General features: G+C 47.2%; 2 protein-coding genes across 2 annotated transcripts; one reads left to right on the plus strand and one right to left on the minus strand.

Moving 5' to 3' along the window:
• Positions 1 to 418: 418 nt before the first annotated feature.
• LOC104255582 (transcription factor HES-5) lies at positions 419 to 10,417 on the minus strand. The gene is made up of 6 exons (XM_059829869.1): positions 10,352 to 10,417; positions 9,844 to 10,030; positions 9,443 to 9,616; positions 1,073 to 1,194; positions 773 to 938; positions 419 to 672 (listed from the first exon to the last, which is right to left on the minus strand). The coding sequence occupies exons 1-6, from the start codon at positions 10,415 to 10,417 to the stop codon at positions 419 to 421; spliced, it is 969 nt and encodes a 322-aa protein (XP_059685852.1).
• A 13,160-nt stretch (positions 10,418 to 23,577) lies between these two features.
• On the plus strand, positions 23,578 to 24,359 carry LOC104255584 (transcription factor HES-5). Its single transcript, XM_009809696.2, has 3 exons — positions 23,578 to 23,640; positions 23,807 to 23,987; positions 24,118 to 24,359. The coding sequence occupies exons 1-3, from the start codon at positions 23,578 to 23,580 to the stop codon at positions 24,357 to 24,359; spliced, it is 486 nt and encodes a 161-aa protein (XP_009807998.1).
• The last annotated feature ends 1,620 nt before the right edge of the window (positions 24,360 to 25,979 follow it).

The raw sequence follows: 25,979 nt of genomic DNA on the forward strand, positions 1-25,979 counted from the left end.
TGGCTTGGGACACTCCCGAGTCTCAAGCGGGGCAGGTCAGGGGAAAGGGCTCCTCCTGAACGGACACTTTTGAAAATGCTAGCCTGAACATCTTAGAAGTTACCGCTTTCTCAACAGATGTACGCATACAACCTCACTAAGGTTAAGAACAGCCGGTGTTCCTCTCTGAACAACTCCTCTCAGCCCTCCGAGCAGGAGGATTACATCTCACATTCTATTAGAATAACTTTCTCTCCACGCGGTGGGATCGTTTCAGTCCTTCTGGAAGAAGGGAAGCAGACATCCAAGCATAGTGATGCTCTGCAAAAGGAAAACGTTCTTCCCTACTCGTGAGAGGAGTGGGGGGACTTGTATAGCAAGTCACGATCTCCTCTGAAACATGAGCAGATGTCCAGGAAATACAAAAGCTACTCTTGGCCTACCAAGGCCTCCAGAGGCTGCAGGAGGGTTTCAGTGCCGCTTGTTTCGCAGGGGGCTGGTGGGTGGAAGCGGGTGCAGAAGAAGAACTGAAGTCCTTAGGCACCGCTTGTGACCTCTGGAAATGGCAGATCAGCTTCATCCGGGTTTCTGTGTTTGCCGAATGGAGAGACAGGAATTGCAGAGCTTCCTTGAGGCACCAGGCATACCCTTCGCAATAATCCTGCTGTAGGCTTTTGGCGGGCGCTGCAAAAGCTGCAAGGGCAGGAGAGGGGAGAAGTGTTACACAGGGAGGCTCAGGCTGGAGTTTTGCCTACAAGTAAGGGCAGCAATCGTGATCAGGGGATGTACTCACCTTGGCTATATTTCAGGTAGCTGACGGTCATCTCCAGGATGTCGGCTTTCTCCAGCTTGGAGTTGGGCTGGTGTCTCTGAAACTCCTTCTCCAGGAGCAGTTTCAGCTGCTCGATGCTGCTGTTAATCCGGTCACGGCGCAGTTTCTCTACGATGGGTTTCCTGAGCTGTAACACAAAGTGGGAAGAGGACAGTTAGCCGTGAGACTTCCCCCTTCCCGTCTCTATATAACCTGCTGCTAAAGGAGTTCGGCCCTTCTCAGCTCTTTGCCCTCGCGGTCACAGATACAGCGGATACTTACTCTGTTCTTCTCCTTGGGTGTTAGGATTTCCAGGGAGAGAGCACTGGGTGCCATTATCCCAAGTGTTGGTTTCAGCTCAGAGCTGGCCGGTGGGCGGATGGAGAAGGGAGCCGGGAGTTCCTCTATTTATACGCAGTGGCTGCATACAAATGTATGGGTCCTAAGCGACTTTGAGTTTCCCACAGTCGATAGCCAATCCATGCGTGCCCTGGGACAATAGAGAAAGCATCTATTACAGCATGGCAAATTGACTGTGAATTGCCTGGGGATAATACCCTGCTCCCAAAGGAGCAGGTGGACTGGGGAGTGTGTGACACAATAGGGCTTGGCATTACCGCGCTGGGGTAAGAACGTGGGAAAGCGTTTGCCGTCATTATAATCAAACTTCTGCCTGATGTTGGGAACGTCAACATCTCAATGTGCTGCCTTTTCCCAGGCTGTGGTGAAATTAAACACAGAAGACTGATCCCAGGAAGAGATAATGCTCTGTGCCCACCACCAAAAGAGAGGTTGTAAGGGAAAAGATGCAGAATTAGAGGGACTAAACCCTTTCATTGACATTAAACCGTGCTTAGATGAATATAGTACCAGATAATTTTTGGGCAACTAAAGACTAAAATTGAGGGAAGAACCTTTAAAACAATTTGCACTAAGCAGTTAGCTTGAAATATTTTCCTCTCCATTGTTTAAATACTTAAAGTCCCTCTATAAGTTACATTCAGAGCTCTTCCTTGCTTTTGTATGGGTAATCTGGGCTTTCCTATGGCAGCCCGTGACATGTAATGATTATGATGCCTTTCCCAAACATGTCCTATTTAATTTCATGCCACTTTGCAAATGCCTCACTGTTCCCTTAGTCCTGAGTCCCCACGTAATCACCTAAATATATTTTCCCTTAACAGACAACTGAGATGCAGTGAGAAGTCAATTCTTGTCTATTACTCTGCTTGTATTATCCCACTTGCAGAATGTAAATACAAACGCTAGGATATCCTGTGCCTCTGCTCCATCTTGGGCTTTCTCAGTGTACGTGCCACATGTATTGCAATGAGCACAGGTAACGAAGTGGAAAGGACCAGATAGAATCCAGGATTAGAGCTGCCTTTTTGAGATTTTTTTTTTTTCTCCAGGCTATTCTAGGTCACCTCCTCAGGTCTACTGCCGCCCCCAAGCACAATCCAATCCAACGCTAGTCGCATCTAAGATCTGTCAGTCAGGCATGTGAGGCCTCATATTGACAAATTCCCAGTTATGCTTTATGGTACCTCTGTTCCAGCTCAGTATGTGGGGCTCAATGGGTTTAAGGGGAGTCATGCGTGGGCATAATTTTTTTTTCCTTAATGCATGTTCCACAGTCAGAGGCTAGAACAGGGAGTAAACCTAGATGGTCTCCAATAGGCTAGCAGGTTGGGAATGTTATTTTTTGAATACCTGTTTCTTACTACAACGATATTAATGAAAACCGTACCTATTTCCTGTGTCTGCCTTTCAAAACCAAAAAGGAAACCTTCCATTTCACCGTCAGCTGCAGTTAACCTGTTTCACTGGCCCTCAGCATCCCTCTCAATCAGCCAGGGCCAAAACCTGTGTCTGTGGGTACACAGACAGCAACGTGCTCCAGCACGCACAGGGTGGTTGGATAAAAGGATATGATCCTGCAAAGGATGATCCTGTAACTAGTTATTAACCTGCAGTTTGCAAAGCCCCTTTTAACTTCCAGGCTTTTCCTGGCAGTGATTTTTCATAGGTCAGCCATTCTCCCCTCCTCCCTCTCCAGCCCACATACATTTTACATTTAGATGGATCACTTAAGGGTGTAACAATTTTAATTGTTGATGGTTGTCAAAAACCTATAATTGAACAGGGAGTGTGAGTCCTATTCAAAATCAGTTCCCTGAATTATTTTGTCAGCTTGTAATCAGCAGTATTAACTGCAGCCAGGGCAATCCCTGCCTGCACGTACTTGTGCCATTATTGGAGCTTGAAGTCAAGCACAGGGCTTTGTGCATCTCTCTCAGGGGTCACACGAGATGGAATGGACAGCAGGTCCTGCCACGCACCGTATGGGAAGGAATATGTTTGCAGCAGCGGGCACAGTGAGATGGGAGGGAAGCTTTGACCCAGTTTCCAGTTCTGGAAATATGAAATGAGTGGTTTTAAATAACGCCATCCTATCCCCGGCACAATGCCCCTGGACTCCAAAGGGCTAAACCAACTCCCACTGATTAAAGCATTATCCCTTCCTTTAAGTGCTGGGCAGATGGTGCAGCAGGCGTTAGCTTTCTTCTCAGGACCCGCAGAGGCACACTTCTTTTGTTGACAGTTTAACACTGTGAATGGGGCAACGTGGGAAACCCTCGGAACTGTGGGCTCGCACCATCTGATGTGAATGGTGAACCAGGCAGGCTGCCTTGCGGCGAGCTCACAAAACAGCAGCCCTCTGGGCTCACAAGCTCCCGGCTTCTCTCCCCCTCTCTCCGTCAGTTGGAAAGATAGCAAATCTTCAGTTCCCCCCTTGCCTGCTTCACCTACCCTCTATATACTGTTGATGGATAAGAGAGAAACACGTATCCCCCCCTTTGGTATGATTATTAAGGCCTGAAAACTTAATTAGAACAATATTTCCTAACTGATGCTTCAAAATAATAAATTGTCTAGACTAAGGCTGTCCCTAGAATATATTCATTATGGAACTGGCTGCAGTATGCACTTTCTGCAAGGATTTCAGTAAAGAAAAGAAAAAAATCCTGTGCTGTAGGCAGTCCGGTTGCTCTTTGTTTAAAGTCCATAACTAGTTTGCTCAGTTTGGGCTCTTTTAAAATTCAGCCGTTAGCGCAATAGTCTGTCCCTCTGAAACAGTTTGTGATCCAAATCCTTGTCACTGTCCTTCATATCTGCGGGAGGAGTTTGTGCCCCTCTCTGACTCTCGCTGCAGAGCTGGAGTGGAAGATGGATTTTTGGAGGCTCAGAAGCAGGGGGTTCCCCATTTTTGGAATGAAGGTTTAAAAGAAACAAATCCCCAAAATTGCCAAACACAAGGAGTTGACTAAACAATGTGACACAGTAATTCCCTTCTTTGGAGGATGCTGTGAAATCTGGACCCGCTCTTGAAAGGTGACAGCTATGCTGTGGACAAAGAGGCTGGCTTCCTTAGTGGCCTCGTTCCTCTGTAAATCACATCACAGTCATGAGTTGCATCGTGAAGATGCAGTCTTCAAAATCACATGTGAACACCGGGAGATGTCTCCACTCTCACTTGGTATAGATAATGAAGAGTGTAAGGGGAAACAGAAATCTGCAAACAATTGTCAATGTCTGTACTTACAGACCTCACATGTCAGGCAGGAGTCCTAACTTTTCCTAAGGCAAGAACCACCACGTTAATTGTCTCCAACCGTAGATGCTCACCATTTGACCCTGAGCTGTGGTGTGCAATCTGCGCGCCGTAGATTGCTCTGAGTTGAGGAACAACCACAGAGGATCCAGAAAAGGTAACTAACCAACCCCAAGACTCTCCTCAGTAGGCTTGTGTTCATTATAGTCCGTAAACCAAAACAGCTGGAGGACCGCTAGCCTAGGAAATTGGTACTGGGCCATGGAGCTTCTGCTTCGGGTTTGTAGGTGGTGATTTCAGCCCCCGGTGCAGACTGACGACACATGCTGTTTTCACAAAAGCTGCTACTACTTGTAATACCAGTTGGCAGCTTGCTTAGCCCACCTGATGCTCCGCTTTCCGTGGAGGGGAACGCAGCGTATTGCAATGTAGCAATGGGTGTGGAGGAAGGTGGGCTATCGGGGAAGAGTACAGAAAACCAGAATTGCGTTCTCTACGTTACGCAGGTCTGAACAGCAGTACTCCTGTACGTCTGGGGCTGTACTTACAGCACACAACTTGATGGCTTAAAGCTTTCCTTTCTATATCACTTCTAGAGCATTTTTATTTTAGACCATTTCCTACATTCATGTCAGCCTGTCTCACAAATGCTATTGATGGTGTTTTGAAAGAAATAATTACGATTTTTATTTTTTCTGGGCCTTCCTTAAATGGTTTAAAATCTTTCTGACAACCCCTCTCGAGACACCTATTTAGTGTCAAAGAGCATAACGTTCCCAAGTTTTAAAAGGGCTCTCACATAATACTGATCGATCAATGTGCTCCTTGGGAAAATAGCTCTCCAGATGGTCTATCGGGACAGGAATTGCTGGTCATCACAATGCAGAGCCAAAAAGCGTCACTAATGTGGGCTGTTGTGAGGCACGCTTCCTTTGTGGTCCCTTTGAATGTCATAAATAGGGAAGAAAGTGTGGGAAACTCTGAGAAACTCAGGCCCACACTCTGAGGTTAATAGGGGCTTTGTCAGGAGAGTATTCCCGGGCTGTGGGATCAGCATAATAAACAACATCTTCCCTAAGGGTGGGAATGTGTTGGAGCAGGGGAGAGTCACCCCAGGGGACAGAGGACCAATAAGAAGCTCTGCGTTCCATTATTATAAGTGATAATAATTAATAATTTGTAAACATAACCTTTGCTGTGCTAAGACTGGTGAAACCGGAGGCCTGGCTTTTAGCTCTCTAGTAATTGGTAACCTAAAGCCCAGAGGGGCAAGTCTTTGGCTGGCGAAAAACAGGAGCGGAGCACTTGCACCAGCCGTGGATCTGACTCCCTGGGGCAAATGGAGGCTTTCTGGTGGGGTCTGCTTTCTTCCCCCTGCCCAGAAAGGAGGCGCTTACTGTTCATCTCCCTTACACCGCTCCGCAAGCAGGAGGTCTGAATCTCATGTACGCTAACAGCTAAGCGTGATCGACTCCCCCACTATAGCCGGAGTGAGGTACTACGGCCTCAGTGGAAATGCGACTCAGACCTCGTGGCTTGAATGACAGTAGCCGTGTCTCTCCAGATTTGTGCCAATATGGCCGGAGAAGGCTGACCGTGATCGCACGTGAGCTCTGCACAGCTGTCACTTCCACAGTCTGTTCTTGCGTTAGCCTAGAACTAGAGGGACGGGGTTCAAATCCAAGACTTCAGCTTGCGCAGCTCTTCTTTGGTTTCCTTTTTTCCGTTTATGCTGTCAGGTTTAAAAAAACCGCAGTGATGCTGCCAACTGTGACATTCACAACGTGGTTTATGTGGGTGGTAACACATTAGCTGCAGAAGATGCCCGTCCACATAATAGCAGCAAAATTCTCCATGCCATGTCTGACTCTGTTCCCAGTCCCTGGGGTGCACAGTCACGTTGCGGTGTGCTTTGGGGCACGCTGCATTTTAACTGGGTCTGAACTCCCCCAAACTTCCAGCTGCAAACTGCTTTAATTAGGCTTGATTTAAAAATGCACAGGCATGGATGAACAGCTTGAATTTTGCTGGGATTCAGAAGCTTGTACTAATTGACAAAGACAAGTTGAGCACAGCAAGGTGAAGTGACTTTTTCAAGATCACTAAGCAACCACAAAATCTAAAAATACCTCTTCTGAATTATTTAGTCGTTCATTAAGAAGAACAAATCTATCTGCAGCATTGGTATCAGCCCCTGATGAACTGCAGAACTGTACCAAAAGTCCACCTTGTATTGCATTGGCAGACAGATGAAGAGTGCTCAACCAGCTCGTGCGTTCAGGGTAAAATAATAACCAAACCGATCCATGCAATCGTAATGAGGTAGAGCAATACGTTCTTGACCTGGCTAGCTGGCTTTTGGGTCCTTTCCGTACGTATCACATAGGGTTTCATCACAAGTCAAGTGAGGACTAGCCAGGTACAGCCAGCAGTGTTTGGATGCAGTTTGATCTTGTCAGCTTAGCAGATCCGAGTTTGCTTCAGGCTTAACTAAGCAGCCGTTTGACAAGATCAGATATTTTGGGTTTCCTTTTGTTTAAGGAAAACAGCAGATGCTAGAAATGAAGTTTTTCAAGGGCATCTCTCCCAGGGAATCTGAGGAGAGTTGAAATTGCTGCCCAGTGGTGTTTTGTGCTGTTACTGTATCTCTGGAAGAATGAGAGGGTTCCCTGTCATATTGCCAAATCAATGTGTTACTGTGAGTAGAGAATAGTTTTGTGAACGGATTATTTGTGCAGATTTGTTTTACTTTGAAGGGAACAGTCCCCGCTGAGCAATGAATGGGAACTCCTAAGGAAAAGTGAGTGAATGTTGTTGGGGAAAGTGCTGTGTTTTGGAGAGGCTGTTGGTATTTAAGGTGCCCAAGGGTGGCTTTAGGATCCCCTTCTCGTGCTTTTCTTGCTGCTTCCCCAAATACCTTCTGAACCCCTTTTTGTTTGTTCACCTCATCCGTTCCCTCTGTGCAGCTGTGCGGGAGAAGGACGAGCCCATCCTTCACGACAGCTGCTGATCTTCCTCACCTCACCAGAGCGCAGCTGACTTAATCCTCGGGAGGCGGGAATCACCTGGGCTGTTCACAGAGAATTGCAGAAGAGTCCAACAGGGCTGGAGCTGAGAGCGTGCGGGGATGCTGCAGCGCCTCTCTCCGCACTCACGGGAAGCCCAGGCTGATGCCTTGGGTCACCCAGCCGGTGCGAGCCAGGTAGGCAGGCTGTCGTGAACCTCCGCCTAAGAGGATATGATAGATTTGTTTTCTGAATTGAGGTGGGGTGAAAAAATCAAGGGAGGACCATCCAAAAGATACTTGGCAGAGAGACCATCTCTACCACTGGATAGAAAAAAACTCGAGGGCCTGGTGGAGTGTGGCAGTTTCTCAACTCCGAGGCACAGGCCCTGTTCATGGCATGGTTTGGACCCTTAGGTGGATGTCAGAGAAAGAGAATAAAATGTTTAAAGAAGAGTATGGGGAAATAATTTCGTAGAGGAAATTATTTTTCAATCTCTGTTTGCTATCAAATTGCATATACTTTTAGCCATATACAGGCAGATTTCACTTCAGTAAAGAGAGCAATTCTGTTATTGCCTAACAGGATTTGTGTTTAGGTAACAGAAGGTGCTAAAAGTAAAAGACAACAAAAACTAGTTCACCACATTGCGGGTAGTTTCAAAGGGGAGGGTAACCTCCCCAGGCAGAGTCAGGTGCCAAACTCTTTGGAAGTTATTGGGAGTTTTGCATGTTGCTACCTCCTAAATGGACAGAAAGTGTAAGACTGAACTCAGGTTAGTGGGTGAATTAATGGGGAAGGGGGGCGGGGGGGTAAACTGTGAAGTTAGTGATTTGCTGAAGTGTGAATAGGTTGCTGTCAGGTATCTGGGTTTACACCTCTCAGTAGCTCACTTCAATTTCAAACTCCATTTTAATTTTGGTAACTTTTCCAGAGGTTGCTGCTTTGCAGGGTCTGAAATCCTGTTCTGCCAAATGAATTTCACAAATATAAAGATGTACTGGAATAAAGGGCTCGGAAACATGACAGCTCCTGGGAGCTTCCCCACTGCAGGAGGAGTCTACATGCAATACTTAGTCCAGGAGTATTAGCCATTTGAATAATTTCAAACCAAAGGATTAACGGTTAAAACAATTTTTATTGTGTTGTACAGTGAAGACACCAAAATAGAACATCACACAGGATGAATACATCACAACTTTATAAAAGCTTTTTAAGCTCTTTAGCGTGTTCAGTGAATGATTATAAAGTACTTACTGCCTCTCTTTCTCTCCCTTTTCCTTAAGGTATATCACAGGCATTTCCTTTACAAAAGGCATTAATTATCCCTCAACTGAGAGTAGCAGATACTCGCATTAAGAGAATTTTCCCTGGAGCTATCTGTTATCATCAGAACTTTCTGTAAGAAGGTATACTAGAAATAGCATAGGAACTTCAGAAGAATCAGCATTTCTTAATAACAACTTTCACTCAAAAGGTGAAGGCTCAATACTCTCTTTATGATACAAAATACATTCTTCAAAGTGCTCCTTCTTTAGGAAGGTCAGTACATTATCTAGAGACAATGGAGCACTTGAACCAGTGACCCAGGGGGTTAGCAGGAAGATTTCCACTGACAGCCACAGGCACAACAGCCTTGCCAAGCAAAGCGTGATGGAAACTGAACAGCGTTTGGCTCTCTAAATCACCGCAGAACTTGGTCCTCTCTTTGGCTAGGAGCCACCAATAAAAGCAGCAATTTTGCTGCAAGATACAAACACATTCCTTCACTATGAAGGGAAACTACTCAGCGATCCTCATTTCTCGTGACAGAAAAACAGTAACTGCCCCCCTCCCACCTCTGGAAAGCAATGTTTCCTACTTTAAAGAGGAACTATGAAACCCCACGTCCCTCTAGTTTTTGTAGCAAAACATAGGAATAATGCAAATTTCAGCAGGTCTACCAGGGTCTCCAGATGGTAGGAGCAGCAGCCAGAGTCTTCTGGGCAGGTTGCTTTCTGGCAAACAGACAGGGTGACAGAGGCGGACTACGCAGAGCGGGAGAGTACATGACATCTGCACCCATCTGAGCTTTGCAGAAGTGCTTGATTAGCTGCACCTGGGTTTCCTTCTTGGGTTCATAGTAGGACAGAAAACGCATCGCTTCCTTGAGGCACCGCAGGTATCCGCTGTTAAAGTCCTGCTCCAGACTCTTGTGAATGAATGCTAGAAAAGAAAGAGAGAAGCAAATGCCGTGGGTTAAGATCATGACCAAAACGTGGGTCAGTGCTGATTCAGGCATTGAGGTGCTTTCAAGAGCCTGAGTCCGCAAGCCTTGCTCATGTGCCTAGACCCGGCGTGTGATAGCCCTGCATGCTGCAGGGGCCAGGGCTGTACGGGAGGGCGAGGGGCTGTGGGAGCGGACGTTAAGTGGTGTGCAATACATGCTCTGCACTCACCTTGGTCCTGCAGCTGGCTCTGCTGCTTCAGGTAGCTGACAGCCACTTCCAGGATGTCGGCTTTCTCCAGCTTGGAGTTGGGCTGGTGTCTCTGAAACTCCTTCTCCAGGAGCAGTTTCAGCTGCTCGATGCTGCTGTTAATCCGGTCGCGGCGCATTTTCTCCACCACCGGCTTCCTCAGCTGTAAGAGAGGAGGAGCAGATGGTTGAGGATTTTCTGACACCTGGCCTAATTTCCCCTTCTGATGCCCTGATAGGCACATGTTCAAAGACACTTTCTTTTGGTAGGAGAGCTTTGTGGTGCTGCCTAGCTGTTCCCCACTCAATTTGATTTTTAAAAATCTATATAGTCTCCTTTATCTCTCTTTAACCTATTTGCCTTCCCCCAGACCACTTTCTCCCTCCCTATTTCATCTTTCCTCATGTAGTATTTATTTGATAGAGGCAGCCCATTGCATAGAGTGCAGACCAGCCCTCCCAGTCCTGTCAAGGGCTCTACTTACTTTATTCTTTTCTTTTGGCAGCGGTTTCTCCTCCATGCGGATCATGAGAGTGTTACTGGGAGCCATTCTTAGTGCTCTCAGTCCTGGGCACAGACCCCCGTGTCAGGCCGCTGTGCTGAGCGTAAGACTATGCTTTGGCCGTTACCGACCTCCTCTATTTATGCATCGGGGAGCTTCAGCAGATACGTGAGTCTGGGGATTGCTGGTGTTTCCCACAGCCATTCAGCCAATCCAGGCACGCAGCTGAACAATAGAGGAAGCATCTATTAGTGCATGGTACATTGACTGCAAACGCCCTGGAGAGAATAACCTTCTGCCCACGCTGACTGGTGGAGTGTGCAGCGTGGCCCTTCGGGGCTGCCCAGGGATCTGGGAAAACACTGACCCTCCAGCTGGTTGTCTGGGATCAACTGCATTCCCAAGTCCCCACATATGCCACTCACGTTTGTGGCGTGGAGGAGGCACGCTTTTGGGGGAAGGCGGGCAAAGAAGGAGGGGAGCGCTGTTAGGGTGAAAATCAACAGCACCAAGGACATCCCTCTACTCTGTCTAGCGGGGGCACTTTACAGCCAGCCTCCCAGGTGCCGTCTCCAGCGTGTGGGTGTATTTGCACTTGTCCGTACAGTCATTGCACCTTTAATGGATGAGCCAAAGTGTTATCAATGCGAAACAACACGTTTGTTTGCGTGACATTTCTAAACGCTGTGGAGAAGCTACAGTCAGGATGGCGGGACGTTGGATGAATAAATAGGGAATGGGAAGCAAGTGGAAATGGTAACCTCTGTTCCTCTCTTCACGCGCCAAGGTCTGTGAGCCCGTTGCACCAGTGTTCCCATTGCCCTCATTAAGGACGGCCACACACCTCCTAGCAGAACTGGGCCCATGCCTCGTCACCCCTGTAGATCTTTCTTTTCCCTCTTCTACTCTCTGTCTTTCATACGGACACTTACAAGAACGATGGTTAAGATGGGCTAAAGAATAGCATCAGCTTCAACCCAGAAGCCCTAGGCCTTGGGAAGTCAGGGGCAGGTCATGAATGGGATTGAGTAGCCGAGGCCCATCTTTGGACCCCAGCAAGGAGGTCGGTTCTGCTTCTTGCCTGAGATTTCTGGTGCGCTCTGTTCTCATCTGACCAAGGAGCATCACACTGCCCCACTGCAGGTTGGACCCGCCGCAGTTTGCCGAACATGAGATCTCAGAGACCACGTAATTGCCTCCCTGTTTGACCTTTAGCATGTCATCCCTACTTCATTTTCTCACCTGGAAAATGGGGATAGTGCTGCTTGCTTGTAGTTGCATGAAAATGTCAATTAAAATTAAGCTAACCTTATTTCTTTTGTGGTAAAGGCAAGAAAAAGAATGAAGTTGTGTGGACACTTTAGGTCAGTGCTGATCTGATCTTATGAGAAAAATTCTTGCCTGGATACAGTCCTTGAGGCAGCACCGAAAATAACCCAGAACCTACCTGAGAAAAGCTGTGCTGCATCCTGCCATCTGAGGGTCTAGCCTGTGGTGCCCGAGGCGGAGGTGTGCTCGCCTTCCTCCAGCACACTGCTTGTGCAGGGGAGCATGGCGCAGGATCTGGAATGGAAATGGTGGAGGGAAGTGTGCAGGGAGGCGAGAAAGCCAAAGACAATTTCTTACTGGGAATTCCTGCAGTGGAGCCTGAGTTTAATGGGCAGTTGAGAGGAAGGAGGGAGGTGTCGCTGAAATAGCCGCCTTCGTGGTTTTCATTGTACGGGCCTGAATGGCCTTAGCTCTTTGTGAAGGGCAGATGTTGTCCTTGGAGCCCTTTATTCCCTGCATTGTGGGAAAGCCAGGAGACAAGACATCTCATGAACACTTTGAAGCTGTCAAAGGATTATGATACAAAATAGGATACAGCTCAGAGACCATGCCCTAGCTTTTGCCGGCTATAATAAGGTGTTACCCTTTTTCCTGTATTCTTTGGCTGACCTTCCTCCGAAAGCCGGTATCCTGTGTTATCCTTTTCCTAGCAAGGGAGCAGTGGTGGCAGGCCTGGAAGCTAGGAGCTGACAGGTAGGCATGTACCAAGCTGGTTGAAGAGACTCTTCAGTGTCAAAAACCATCTTTTTCCCAACTCCTGAGAAGCCACCTTGACCTTTATTGCTGTATTATAACTGATAGCCAGATGGTCTTTTGGGAGTTGGATTCTTTCCCTTTAAATCATTCAGGCTCAAGCACCGTCACTAATGTCGTGAGTAGTTGCAAGGCACACTTCTATTGTCCCAACAAGAAATGTTATCAATAGGGGAAAAGTATGGGAAACGCAGAGAAATCCAAACCCACACAGCCTGGTGCTAATAACTCCTTTGTGGAGCCTGCACTTCTGTCAAGGCATGATGAACTCACATGGCTTTTTCACCAAGTAAGGCTGAAAAGCGCATGTTTCGCCGTGCGGGCAGGGGTTTCTGAGAGATCTGTGTTTACCAGGAGAAAGGGGCAACGTGGGGCAGGGGGGCAGAGACACTGGTTCCCACACGGGGGTGGCCAGCAGGAATACCGAGCTCAGCCGTGGCACTGGCTGACCCGGGGGCTGCTGGTTTGCTTCACCGTGCCTCAGTTTGCTCTTCTGTGAAATGGGAGTGGTGCTGCTAAACTCTTTCACAGAGCCCTCTTGGAATGCGGAGCTGAGTCCGTGTCTGTGGTGGGGGGTAGGGACAGGGCTGAAGTGTCCCTCCTGCTTTTCTGGCACCACTTGGGAACACCTGCGATAAGAAAGTGGAGGAGGAGCAGCCCCGGGGCAGTGCTCCTCTGCAGTGGAAGTGCTAAGGGTGGCCTCTTCTCGCTGTCTTGCAGAGGAGTTTCTTTTCTCCCCGTCTGTTGGGAGCCTGGCAGAGATACTTCTTCCCTGGGATGCCCCTTTGTCATCACGGCTGCCTGGAGAGAAGGGCCTTGCAGGACCTGTCCCGTGTGCAGTCGGATCTCAAGTGGGCTTTTGTCTCTTCCTCAGGCCAGCCCATGGTTAGCATTGCTGGAAAGGCTTATTTGGAGAGGTGAAATGGAAGGCTTTTTAGGACCAAGCTAGCTCTGAGCTCACTTTCACAGTTCATGTGCTAGTGGCAGCATCACTGAGGAAGACAGTAGCAATGAGAACACCTGCCAGGGTCCCAAGTAAACCTGTGCTGACACATCTGCATGGAAATTATTATCTTTGAATGCTTGATGAAACTATTGGGTCTGTATGTTGTGCCACACTCATACCTTACTATTGCTGGGTGGACATGTCTTAAGATTCCTGGATTTTAGCATCACAAATCCCTGGAGAATTACCACATCCCTTCGTCATCCTCATACTCTTATGACTTGCTCTGCAGAGGTTTCTTGGATAAGGTTCGAAAAGACAGGGTACTGCCTATTTGAGGTGAACCCTAATGATCCTTTGACAGTTTTTAACTTAAGAGCCACGGCTTACTTTGGTGTCACAGATGAAGATCCCTTCTCCCAGCCCCCCAGGTGCAACTAACCCTGCCATCCGTGTTCTGCTCAGGGTGTTTCTACATTCTACACAGGAAATAATTTTAAAAATGGTTCGGCATGGGAGGCAATATGTAAAGAAATTATCCTGCCAAACTTGCTATTCAGGATTGGCTTCTTCCGCTCTCACAAGCCAAGCATAATTCTGCTGTCTGAACCAACGGAGTGGAAGCGTAGTGAAATCTGCCTCTTTCAGGGGAAAAGGTTATGTTGGTAGTAGACCTACTGCATAAAATATTCCATTAAATGTCATCAGCGTGGCATTATCTTGCCTCCTTTAGACATTAGAACCCGGGCAAAAAGGGGTCTTTTATTACTGTAAAGTACATTCTTCACAGGTTTAACCTTTTTTAATTAGTTTTTCTTTAGATCCAGAATGCTTAACATACTGCCATTCCCAGGTGCAGAAGTGAAGGAAAGTGGACTTTGATCATTAAGAATCATATGAGACAATTTGATCTGCATTTTCCAGGCAAAAGCAATTTCTATAGCTGCTTGTGCGGGTGACCCTGAAATAGTCATGCACCAATGACATAGTCTTTCTACAGCGAGCATTCCAAATAATTAAAAATTAAGGAGAATTTATTATTTTTTCTGCCCAGCTGAAATTCCCACAAGTCACCTCTCAGCATATTCAAGAGTGCACAAGAGGGATTTATTATTTCCTGGTATATTGACTCTGAAAGGTCTGGGGATTACAGCTGCTTTGCACATGAATAGCTGGAGTGTGTTGTACAAAAGGCATGGTCTGTGGGATAATGGGGTTGGATGTGGGAAAGCGCTGACCCTGGGGGAGAGCAGGCTGGTGCCTGATGGCAGGAATCAATTATGTCTCAAAGGAACACATTGCCCTGGGAGCAGGCTTTGCGGGAGCCACCGTGTTATGTGTTTACCACCCTCCTCAAAACCCCGTATGAAACCACCACAGAATATATCCTATCGTTCTGCTTTTACCAGGGGCCTCAGCTACACCCTGCTCTGTAGTTACGCCAGTCAGTGCTAAGTTGGATTCTCAGTAACGTAACTGTTCCCCATCAGCAACGGGGCTGAGACCCAGCAGTTATCTCACATGTGCCGTTTTGAGGTTTGCTCTAAAGCACCCCGGATACTGCTGACTTCAGTGGGAGCACACGCTCCCCAAAAGTCCTCTGAAATACGCAGGCCCCATCAGCCCGTCGCCCCATCAGTCCGTCACCTCCTCAGCTCTGGTCAAGGAGGGAGAACAGCCTATTGCTAACAATGGAGTGGAGGGAGCAAACGCTGAAGCTGCTGAGTTCGTGCACTTTCTTCATTGTTTTGGGTGGGTTTTTTTGCAAGATGGTGATACTCAGTTCTTACAATGGGCTTGGCATCTCTGAGGATCTGGCATTACTGCCAACCTTTCAAATATCAAAATCTGGGCTTCAAGAAACCAGGAAATGGGCTGAAAGTCATAGGGATTTAAAAAAAATTTGTTGTTTCTAATAAAAATAGAAGTATTTTTATGGGTTTTTTTTAACTTACCTTTTGCTTGTTGAGCGTTTGGACTTTGTTTGGATTGATACCATTAATTTTCTCTCTGTACAGAATCATGAGGCTTGGACATGAAGTCTTACTGAAGGCCCTAAGTATTACGAGTCTCGTGATAAAAATCACCAGACTTACCAAATAGTGCTGCCAAGCATTTTGGCAAGGAGAAGGTATCCTGCAGAGAGAATATTTCAGAGGAGCAGGTTGAGAACTGGGAGTGTGGTTCGTGAGGTCTGACCCCAACAACCACTTGCTGTCATTGACGTGATGGGAACGGTGTGTTCGTGCCAGATAGGAGGGCAGCCACCTCTCCCCTCCTAAGAGCAGCAATTAATCCTGTCTGCGTGTGTCAGGTATTTAATCACTCAACTCTAGCTAGGGCAGCGGTGGAGAGGGGAGATAATAGTCACGGACTTCCCTGGCATCCCTTAAGCCTCGTTTGATTGTTCCCTACCTTGGGAACAAGTCAGTAACCTGAAGCCGAGTCTCCCATATGCCCCACTGAATTTCTCCCCTTCCCTTGAGCTCAGCCTGAGTTTTGGGGTGTAAGCTCCTACCGGAATGCACTTTCTCATGCTTGGCAGCTGTCAGTCACCACACCGCGGAGCACAACGGACATGTGCCTGGTGAAAGCATCTTGGGGCTCAGTGTCAGGTCCTGCCCTGCCAGGCAGGTGGATTTTGGAGGACTGAGGAACATCGGCTGGCAGTGGAACAAAGAGATCGTGTCTGATAAAAGCAGGCACCTGCCTTGCAGGCAAGAACGGTTTTTCAAAAGCTAGGCAACCTAGTTCTGAGCCAGGCAGAGGACTAGCAGAGGGGCACATGCAGGAACTGACAGACCTTGGTCCTCACAAGGCATACAAGGCAGAGCTGGGTGCCCTCATCACCATGCCACAGGACAAGGCATGTTGTCGGATGTCAGGATCAGGGGAATCTAGTGCAATAAACAGAGCCAGACTCTAAAGAAAACAGTCTGGAGAGGGTTAAGAATAAGACCAGGACCCCCAGAACACCTCCAGTGTAGCTGGTAGTACAAACTCTGCCCTACAATCATCTGCAGCCCTAGATTCTGGGAATCTGGCATGAAGTCCCCAGGAGCTGTCACCAGGAGACCGCAAACACCTTCTGCGTACGACCAATGATCAGCACACAACGCTGTAGCTGCAGATAGCGCTGGACTTGTTAACTAAAGCAGTATGGTTCCTTTCTCCTTTCTAAGTCACTGGTTTTATCCAGGCCAAGTGTCTAGGGCCTGAAATTCCCTTACAAACTCAGCGAGTTCATGTAATTGAGGGCACGCTGCATCCTCTCCTCCAAGGAGCTCCAAGCCCAGAATAACCGTAACCGCTGGGAGGCAGCTGATCAAAATTAGGCGGTGCTGACAGACAGATCTGCACAAGGACTAAGGACAGCTGCAGCTTAAGACTGCGGTTTTGGTAGGTCGTCAGGAGCATGAATAAACAAATTAAAACTTAGTTCATTTTCCAGAGGGATCAAGTTAATTTCTGTTGAATAGATCATTAAGTATTTCCTAATCAAGGGTTTGAGTGCATCTTCCTTTTCAGCCATTTCATGGGCTTGAACAAATTGTACTAAATAACGTTTTCAAAAACCACTACTGGAGTACAAAGGAGAACTTTCGCATCTGCTTATCTAGGTGGTGCATGACTGCGAGTGTGGTCCAGGCCAGGAATCCACATTCTCCCACAAGCTAGGGAGTTGGCTCCTGTTCAGAGATGCAAAAGCTAATTAAAACAGAAGTGGGTGCTGAGCATCGTTGCAAACCAGATGTCTCAGATAGCCACTTGGCAATAGAAGCACTGCAACCAGTAGGCTGTTTGAAATACTGAAATTCTGGTTTTCTCCTGTCTGCCTCATTTTTCTTCCTTTGTAAAACATTGCTAATAATACATCCTTACCTCACAGAGGAGGTTGCTGAGAATTCATTAGCTGGTATTTGTAAAGCACTTTGAAAATGCAAAGTCAGTGCATTATTCCTAGTCTTCTGGATGCTTTCCATGTTATTAAAATCAGGATTTCAGAAAGGCTTATCGGGGATCAAAACAGCATCCCAAACTTGAAAGGAAGCAAGACTGTTAAACCATCAACCGTCACCTCCCCCTCCAGCCAGATGTTAAGCCCTAAAGAACTGAAGTGGCACAAGGAATTACTTTCCCGAGTTCCCCCAGCTGGGCTGACAGGCCTTGATCAATGGTTTTCTCCCCAGTGAGTGCCATGCAGATGGTCTACCCAGAGCAAGGTTTCTGTGCAGTACAAAGGGAAGTCAAACACCATTTCTAATTCAGCTTGTAGCATGGCACACTTCCTTTATCCTCTGCCTGAATGCAGTGAATAGGAGAGCAGTGTGGGAAACTGGAAGGAACTCCAAACTCACACAGTCCGTGGGTCTGTAAGACACTCCTGTCCTCAAACCACATCTGCCTGTGACAGGCAGAGGGAAAAAGAGTGACGGAACAAAAAATCAGATTATAAAAACTTCACGAAGGGAAAATAAACCCCAAGTAAAAGGAATAAAGTGAAGGAAGCTATGCAGACAAACAGAAATTGTACCAGGCTCTAACAGGGGTCTGCCGAGCAGCAGAGTGACGAAGGGCTAGGAGGAGATGAAGGGAAAGGAGCTGCAGGAGCAGCATCTTGCTCACGCACCAGTAAGGTCGAAGAAAATTATCCCACTGGAGGTGGCGGAGGTGGTTTTGGCCCACACTAAGAATTCTGAGCCACATACTCTGTTTGCCTCTTTAATTCCCCAAATTTGTTTAGTACGTCCCGGGAAACACAGACCCTTGATATTAGTCAAGCTGCTCATAAGCTTATGCAAACTTGCAGACAGATGCAGAAGCTCCTCCAATCCTTAATTGCCCTGGCACATTAATCTGAATTGCTGTTTGCTGTAATTCAAATATGGGGGTTATATACAGGACCGATTTCCTCCTGCCAGCTTGGAGATCCTCGGCGGTAGGTGAGGCATTGCCTTGCTTCAGCTTTGCCCGGAAGAATAATGCTTTTTTTGCTAGGACTGTCCATGGAGTCACTGACAGACACCAAGAGCCACCGCTACCAAGCATCACTTGGCAGCCAGACCGCCCATACCCCAGGCTGCTCAGAACCTCTCTCTTGCTCTATTTTTTCGCAAAGGCTGGCCTGCCCAAATAGGATGGCAACCATTGCAGCACGTCGCCCATAACGCTACAGCAGGGCGCTGATTCCCCAGCTCCACGTATCGGTTGGTGTGCTTTCCTTGAGCAAAGCTGGCAATACCAAGCTTCGGAGCCCAGCCGGCGCACGTCCCGTCCAGGCAGCCGTCACTGCAGTTCAGCAATGGGATTTTTGCGCCTCTTTGCTGCACAGTGCTAAGGGAAGATGTCTCCTATGGACCATAAGGATATCATGATAATTTTGTATGACCCATATAGAGCTACAGGAGCTAGGCATGGCTTTTAAGACAATTAGATCAGCTTTTATACCAGTAATACTAGGGGGAAGATTTTCTCTTCATTAATACTTCTGAACTATTCTGTGTTGCTGGCATGAAAGAAATGGGAAACAATAGACCAGATTCTGGTATTGGTATTTGGCAGGTGAAAATTGAGGCTCAAATTTTGCTGATTCGGATTTTGACAAATTCCACCGTAGGTGTAGAGGTAATTGGTATTTACACCAGTTTATCGGAGATCAGGAAATAGCTCTGGGGGTACAAAAGCTGCAGGCCAAATCTTGCAGTCCGCTTCACCCTTCATGGAGTCCAAAGTTTCTGTTGACTTCAGGGAGGATCCAAGGAAGGCCCTTAGGATTGGACTCATTTTATTTCTCACCTCAGGATGGTCTGTAGGACTCAGCGCTAATCAAGCCTCCCACATTTTGCTCTTTCCCGTTCTCTATTCAGAAGCATTGCTCTGTCCCTGCTCCCAAGCGTTTTAGCTTTCTAAATGACTTACTAACATAAGACCATGGAAGTTTGTGTACCTCTGAGTTTCCCACACCATTTCTCAACTGTATTCATCCCCGTCACAAAGGAAGTGTGCCTGACTACAAACCACATTAGCAACGGTGCTTGCCTCTGCATTGTGTTCAGTGGGAAACCCTGCTCCCAAAAGGCCATCTGGGCAGCACCTATCAGGAGAGGAGCAACGGGAGCAGCGAGCATCTCTCAAGACTTGGAAAAGCAGCAGCATCGTTAAGTCTTCCTAAAGAGCTAACATCTGGCAGAGGTTCTGGGGGAAGGCTATTGCTAATGCCATCTTTCAAACACGTTACCCAGATCTTGGGGTCCTGAGAAGTTTTCTATGCAATATTGTGTATGTTTGGAACCATAGTAGAAGGTGTGCAATTCAGAAGTCATTATCCATAGTGTAAAGTCCACTAACTCTGCTCACTTCACAATAGGGAGGAAGTTTTGTTATCACTTTTCTTTAGGATTTCCAACCAAAGCAGAAGCAGGGCATCTATTTTGGGTAATTGAGCATCTAATTTGAGTAACTCTTCCGAGATGGTCAGTAATTGGCTATTTTTTCCCCTCACAGCCTGTGAAACCAAAGAGAAAATAAAAAGCTATTTTAAATATATGTTTTTATTTTAGATGCTTTAAAATTCACGTATGACACACAGTGTAGAAGCAGGAACCTCAGTGGATTTACCGTCTGGGGGAGGTTTTGCTGCATTCACCTCACAATAAGACATCGAGTATTGTAATTTTTATTACCACACATGTTCTAAATATGTGGGGCCTCCAGCCTCTATAGTTAAGTGGATTTCTCAAGGCCACAGAAGCTTATTTACATTCAGCCTGCTCAGTAGCAGGCTTTAGGTCAGTTTGGATCCTAATGGAGAAGAAATTTGGAGCACTGAGCCCTTGGTTATGCGAAGTGCACAAGAACTACCCCAGTGCGATCAGGCAAAGTGTTGGCACAACTGTCTCCTACTCCTTTCCGTTTGGCTTTGGACTGCCCAAATGCGGGGCAGCGGAGCTGTTCTGGAATCCCTGCTAGGAAAGCTGATGCTGCTTTTGCTGAACTATGGGTTTTTTGTGAGGGACCTGAGCTCACATGGCTCTGAAACCGGCATGCAGCTGCCGAACCAAGGGTACAGGCATCGAGGGGCCATATCCACGCGGCGCGGGGCACGGAGCACGGTGTGCCTTCACCTGCTCGCCCGCTCACGCTCCGCTGAGCCAGTGGCAGAGTTAAAGGCAGGGAGTCTGAAGGCTTGGGTTACAGCAACAGTGCCTAACCATGTAATTACTAAACAGCAGGAGAAAAAAAGGTCCATCACATCTCAAGCGCACACAGTAAACAGACATGGAACAGGACTTGATGCTTGGGATCCTGAAAAACATCAAGTAGGCATTTTTATCGCATACAATTCATTCCTTCAAGAAGGTATATGGCAGTTACCTTCTTGGAGCAAGAAAGGAGATAGTGGTTTTCATTCTCTTTTAACTTGAGCTAAATGTAATAGTGAATTAAGCAAAATTTCTACCAAGACCAAGGAGAGTAGGGCAGTTCAGGCTAGCGTGACTGTTCCCATGGAGTTAACTTCCTAATCCCCTGGGTGCTGAGTAGAGAAATAAGAGATTAATGTGTAAAATCCTGCTGTAGAGATGCCAGGCGGAATCGGCAGCGGCAGACGTATGGGTGGCAATGCATTTGGCCTGGTCTGGATGGGCTGAGGGGCTGCAGGCAGCCGCCCCAGCGCAGGCAGCTCTGGGCTCTTACCTCTTCCCCCACACCTTGGGAACCACTGGGCAAATCCCAGAAACAGCCAGAGCCCGCGACTGTGGCAGAAGAAAGCAAAGGCAGACCAAGTCACTCAAGTCACACATCTGCTCTACTACCGTTTTATCATGGGAAGTTAATTTGTCCTGCCCCAAAATAAAAGTCCTATGATGCAGGAAGGCAATAAGGCACAGATTCCTGAGAAGCAGGCTTAGTTTCTTGTGTACTGTGGCTAATTGTAGGGAAGGCATCTGACACTTTAAACAGCTTTGTTGGACTAAAACTGGAGTGCATGTTTATGTGACTTGTGCTGGAAGGGGAAATTATTGCTCTTCTTATAGCTGCTTATTAGTGAGTTAATCTGGAAAACAGAAACTGTCTCTAGCAAAACTTCTAGTGGACGCTGCTGATCACGGGACTGGCACAGTTGTTCTTCATGCACTTGATTAATGAGCTCAAGAAATGAGTTACTACTCAGGAGTTTCTGTTTCAGAGAATCTCCCCAAGAGGCATGCATGGAGCAAAAGATTGGTTTCAGAGGTGGCATTACATGGACTCAAAGATAATCCACAAGCTTTGAGGATAACATGTGAAATGGTGTCACAAAAGTTTTCCCACAACTTGACATAAAAGACTCGGAGCTCAACAGCTGCTGCTCTGTACGAAAAGAAGGGAGCCTATTCAAGAGCAGTACAATAGGGATGGAAAGGCAGATCCTAGAAGAGGTCATTTAAGCCTTACCTGGTCTTACGAATAATGAGTTGCAGAGTGAGAGAGAAATGTGTCTGTGTGTATGTGAAGTCACATTAAAGGACACGCATGACCACGCACATATATATTAATATATACATGAACACACATGCACATGTATTAATGTAAACACAAACAGTATTTACTTACTGCCCTTTCTTTTTCAGTAAGAGATCCCCAAACATAAGCCCTAACATTACTTGACAGTAATTTATCTGATTATTATTATTCCTGTATTGAATCTGACAGAGAGAGGTGCTGATGCTCACAGAGAAGCGTGTTGAACTGGCTAGGTCACATAGCACATTTGGAGTAAATCTGGGACCAGAACACATGGTTCTAGATGTGTGGTTAATGCGGCCGCCTGCCTGCTTCGTCCTTCTTGGTGTACAAGAGGGCAACGTTGCTGTCAGCCTTGCTCCACACAGTCCAGCGTGCAGGTCCACAGGATGCAGAAAACACTCTGCTGCCATTTCCTTCTTCAGCTGTTCGTGTGAGGTTAGAGCTCATGGAAGAAAGCAGTACTTGCATGGCAGAGGGCAGCATAAATGCAGGCAGATCTGGTTCAGGTTTTCCAACGTGAATCTCTGGCTGTGTGTTTGTAGGACACAAATAGCAAGACCGTTCACTCTTCCAGCTGCAGGCACCTGTTGAGCAAAGACTGTGCATCTCCATATAGGAAGTGCCCCAGTGGAGAATGAGGAATCAGGAATTCAATTTCTAAGAATTTTATGGGCTATGTGAATTTCTTCTACACTCAGTTTTCCTTTGGGCGTAGATTAAATGAAAATAATTAGAGTAAAACACACTTTGGGGAGGAAGTGGAAGTGAGAAAGCAGCATGTGAGACCGAACTGATCCCAAAACACTCTGAGATCCTTCTCCTCGCGGATTTATCTTGCAGGTATTTGAAAACAGAAACATAAAGTGCTTGTGACATGGCTTGAGAGCGTTCTAAAGAGGTGCGTAAGATATTAAGGGAAGAGAACAAAGGTCAAAGCTGAAAACGTTTTCAGTAACTGTGTGTACTTACAATTAAATGCATTTATTTGCAGTAAGCCAAACTGGAGAAGCCGTTTTCTGTTTCACATCGGCAAAACTGGTGTCACAGTCACCTGAGGGAGAACAACTGCCTCTGGCTTAGTGAGAAATCAAGGTGTGTGGTTTTAAAGAAATTCTGCTCTTTATCTCAGAAAGCCAGAAAATGCTCGGGTGTGCATGTGCATTCGTGCATGCTTAAGCGTGTGCCTCCGTGCGTCCCCAGAGAGGAACACAGCCCCGCGCCGTAGTCTGCTCGCGCAGGAGTTCATTTCCCGCCATCGGCAGCTGACCTCCTCCTTCCTCCACGCATGTGAAGCCGAGGCTGCGTCTGGAATGCTATCAATCTGTGGCATTAGTCAGCAGCCTTTTCCCATTGAAGGCCAGCTCTTTCCCAGCTTCTGACACGTAATTCTGATCCCAGCCTTTCATGTACCACACACTCCCCACCTGCTCATCTGGGAGAAGGTCATTATCCCCAGGCTATTCACTGGCAATGGAGCGTGCAAGAATAGATGCTTCTCCTATTGTGCTGCCTATCTCCCGGATTGGCTGCAGAGTGTGGGAAACTCCACCAAGCCCGAGACCCACAGACTCTCCGGCAGGTTGCACAGTATAAATACCAGGCAGAGGCAGCTTCCAGCAACACGTTTCTCCTGGACTTCCACTCTGAGACCTTCCTTCCTTTCCCGGGACAGATGGCTCCCAGCACTGTTTTCATGGAGCCCGACAACCTGCTGACACCAAAGGAGAAAAACAAAGTAAGTCCAGGCGCAGCCACGCTCTCGGCTGTTCTCATAGCATTTTACACCAGCTGAGAAACTGGTCCACATTGTTTAGGAACTGTGACGGGCAACAAACAGTCCTGTGAAATGGCAGAGAGAAGACCCTTCTAATAATAGGTCTCTTTTCCTTTGCTTTTTACAGCTGAGGAAGCCGGTGGTGGAGAAAATGCGCCGCGACCGGATTAACAGCAGCATCGAGCAGCTGAAACTGCTCCTGGAGAAGGAGTTTCAGAGACACCAGCCCAACTCCAAGCTGGAGAAAGCCGACATCCTGGAGATGACCGTCAGCTACCTGAAGCAGCAGAGCCAGCTGCAGATGAAGAGTGAGTATTGACTTTTGTTTCAGTCTCTAGCTTACTGCAAATCTGTGACAGTTTTATGAATCTCTCTCGCCATGAACAATTGCCCTAAACTATTCTTTCTTCCTGCTCCCTCTTCTCTTCCCTTCTCTAGCTGCAGGACCCTTCCATAAAAGCTCTCAGTTTGACTTCAGAGAGGGCTATTCTAGGTGTTTGCAAGAAGCTTTCCACTTCCTCTCTCTTCATAAAGTCCGAACTGAAACACAGACCAAACTTTTAAGCCACTTCCAGAAGAGCCAGTCGGCTGCTACGGAGGTCGCCTTTTCCCCTGGGAACCCCAGCACCCTGAAGCAAGCTTCTCCGAAAGATGCCAGCGCTCTCTGGAGGCCCTGGTAGTCAGGGGAGCCCTGACTTGGCGGACCTTTGCCTTTTACAGTCCAGAGGAAGGATCTGACTGCATCTGATAGTCCAGCTCTGATCCTCTCTTCTGTAGGGAATTTTATTTCCCCCTGTATTTTATTTATGTCTGAAAAGAACAGCATACTTTTGACTTCTATGGGATCCTTTGGCAAAAGTTCAGGCATTCTGTTGAGCAGTATTGGAGCTGTGTAGACGCTGCTGATAACAGTGCACAGCACGCTGCCCAGTCAGGGCGCGAATGTCTTCAAAATGAAGGAGGGTATTTTTGTGAATGTTACGGTTGTGACGGACGAGAATTGCTGTAGGAGAGATTTCTCTAATATTGCTTGTAAGGGCCATCAGCTTTGCTCTGGCTTGACTAGCGGCACTTGTTTGCTTAGTCAGTCCAGAGGATAAATTTACTACCCTTTGGTTCCTGCACACTTGATTAAAATCAGTTTCCCTCTGTTTGCTTATAACTTGTACAACATCAAAGATGGTTTTTGTTTTGTGTCCGATTTTTCCCCAGTGACCCTTTCATAGTCCTAGTATATGAAGTGTGACAGATGAACAGGAGCTAGGAAACTATGTGGAATATTTCTACTATTTTGCTGCTTTTTTCAATTTAGAAAAAGAGTATGTTACTGCTTTATGTTAAAGAAGAGGTAGTAAGTAAAAGGCTTAATTGGTCAATGTTATACATTTTGAGTGTAAGCTATGCTTTTTCTAGCATTTTCATTATAATAATGATTTTTGTCTGTATTGAGTGGTTTAATTCATGGTGGATAGTGTTTCTCCCACTACTGGGACAGCCCTGTGGCTTACATGCATACTGTGTATGCGTCTCCGTGTTTGTAGAGAGCAATAAAATGCATTTGTGTGCAACTTCTGTCTGGGTCCTCTCCCTCCGAGGGATACGCAGCCACTTGCGCCCCTGAGAAAGACTGACACGTCAGTCTTCCAAAGAAGCGGGATGGTTTGTAAAGTGAAAGGAGCTCGTATTCTCGTCTGCTCTATACATTCTCGTGACTCCCATCACCTAAGTACCTTACGCCCTTAACCCCAAGGAGGAAGCAAGGGCTGCTGTCACACAGACTCTCTCAGCTGAATCATATTGAGTATTTCCTCAGTCACTGTCCCTCCTATCCCCACAAAACCTTTGCACCTGAGCAATAAAGCCTTAAACCTGGGCATCTGGTCTCCCTACAGGCAGCAGCTGAAGTTTGAGTCCTCCTTTCACATGATTTTTTTCACCTGATGCTGAGAGGAAACAGACTGAATTGCTGCAGTGCTGTGTATCCTCTAATGCCTTCCCACAATTTCTTCTCCGAGCGCTCAGAGGGGCAAATAACCCATCCCACAAATCCTCGGAAAAGAGCTGTGCTGCAGCAGGGAGCAGTGGGGCCGTGGAGGTCCTGCGGATGCCCATGGGTGAGTGCTGCCTCGGCAGGGACACACAAACCTGCGTAAGGCCTTTTGTTGCGGTTGCGCCTACCCGAGTTAGGGCTCCTTGAGCACCCCTCGTCAGAGTTTGTGGGAGGCGTGCCTGAGCCAGCAGCAAGTGACAGCCCTCGGACGTGTCCCCAGACCAGGGAAGTCACCTACAGCTCAGTGCAA

Source organism: Gavia stellata, chromosome 27 (genome assembly GCF_030936135.1).
Source record: "Gavia stellata isolate bGavSte3 chromosome 27, bGavSte3.hap2, whole genome shotgun sequence".
Lineage (NCBI taxonomy): Eukaryota > Metazoa > Chordata > Aves > Gaviiformes > Gaviidae > Gavia > Gavia stellata.

What these genes read in the sequence shown, in the direction of transcription:
- LOC104255582 (XM_059829869.1), bottom strand. Translation starts at nt 10,417, where the DNA reads ATGGCTCCCAGTAACACTCTCATGATCCGCATGGAGGAGAAACCGCTG. An exon ending in TGCCAAAAGAAAAGAATAAA is followed by an intron (nt 10,031 to 10,351) that starts GTAAGTAGAGCC and finishes CCTCTCTTACAG; the next exon opens with CTGAGGAAGCCGGTGGTGGA. An exon ending in CTACCTGAAATATAGCCAAG is followed by an intron (nt 673 to 772) that starts GTGAGTACATCC and finishes CTGCCCTTGCAG; the next exon opens with CTTTTGCAGCGCCCGCCAAA.
- LOC104255584 (XM_009809696.2), top strand. Translation starts at nt 23,578, where the DNA reads ATGGCTCCCAGCACTGTTTTCATGGAGCCCGACAACCTGCTGACACCA. An exon ending in CACCAAAGGAGAAAAACAAA is followed by an intron (nt 23,641 to 23,806) that starts GTAAGTCCAGGC and finishes TGCTTTTTACAG; the next exon opens with CTGAGGAAGCCGGTGGTGGA. An exon ending in GAGCCAGCTGCAGATGAAGA is followed by an intron (nt 23,988 to 24,117) that starts GTGAGTATTGAC and finishes TCCCTTCTCTAG; the next exon opens with CTGCAGGACCCTTCCATAAA.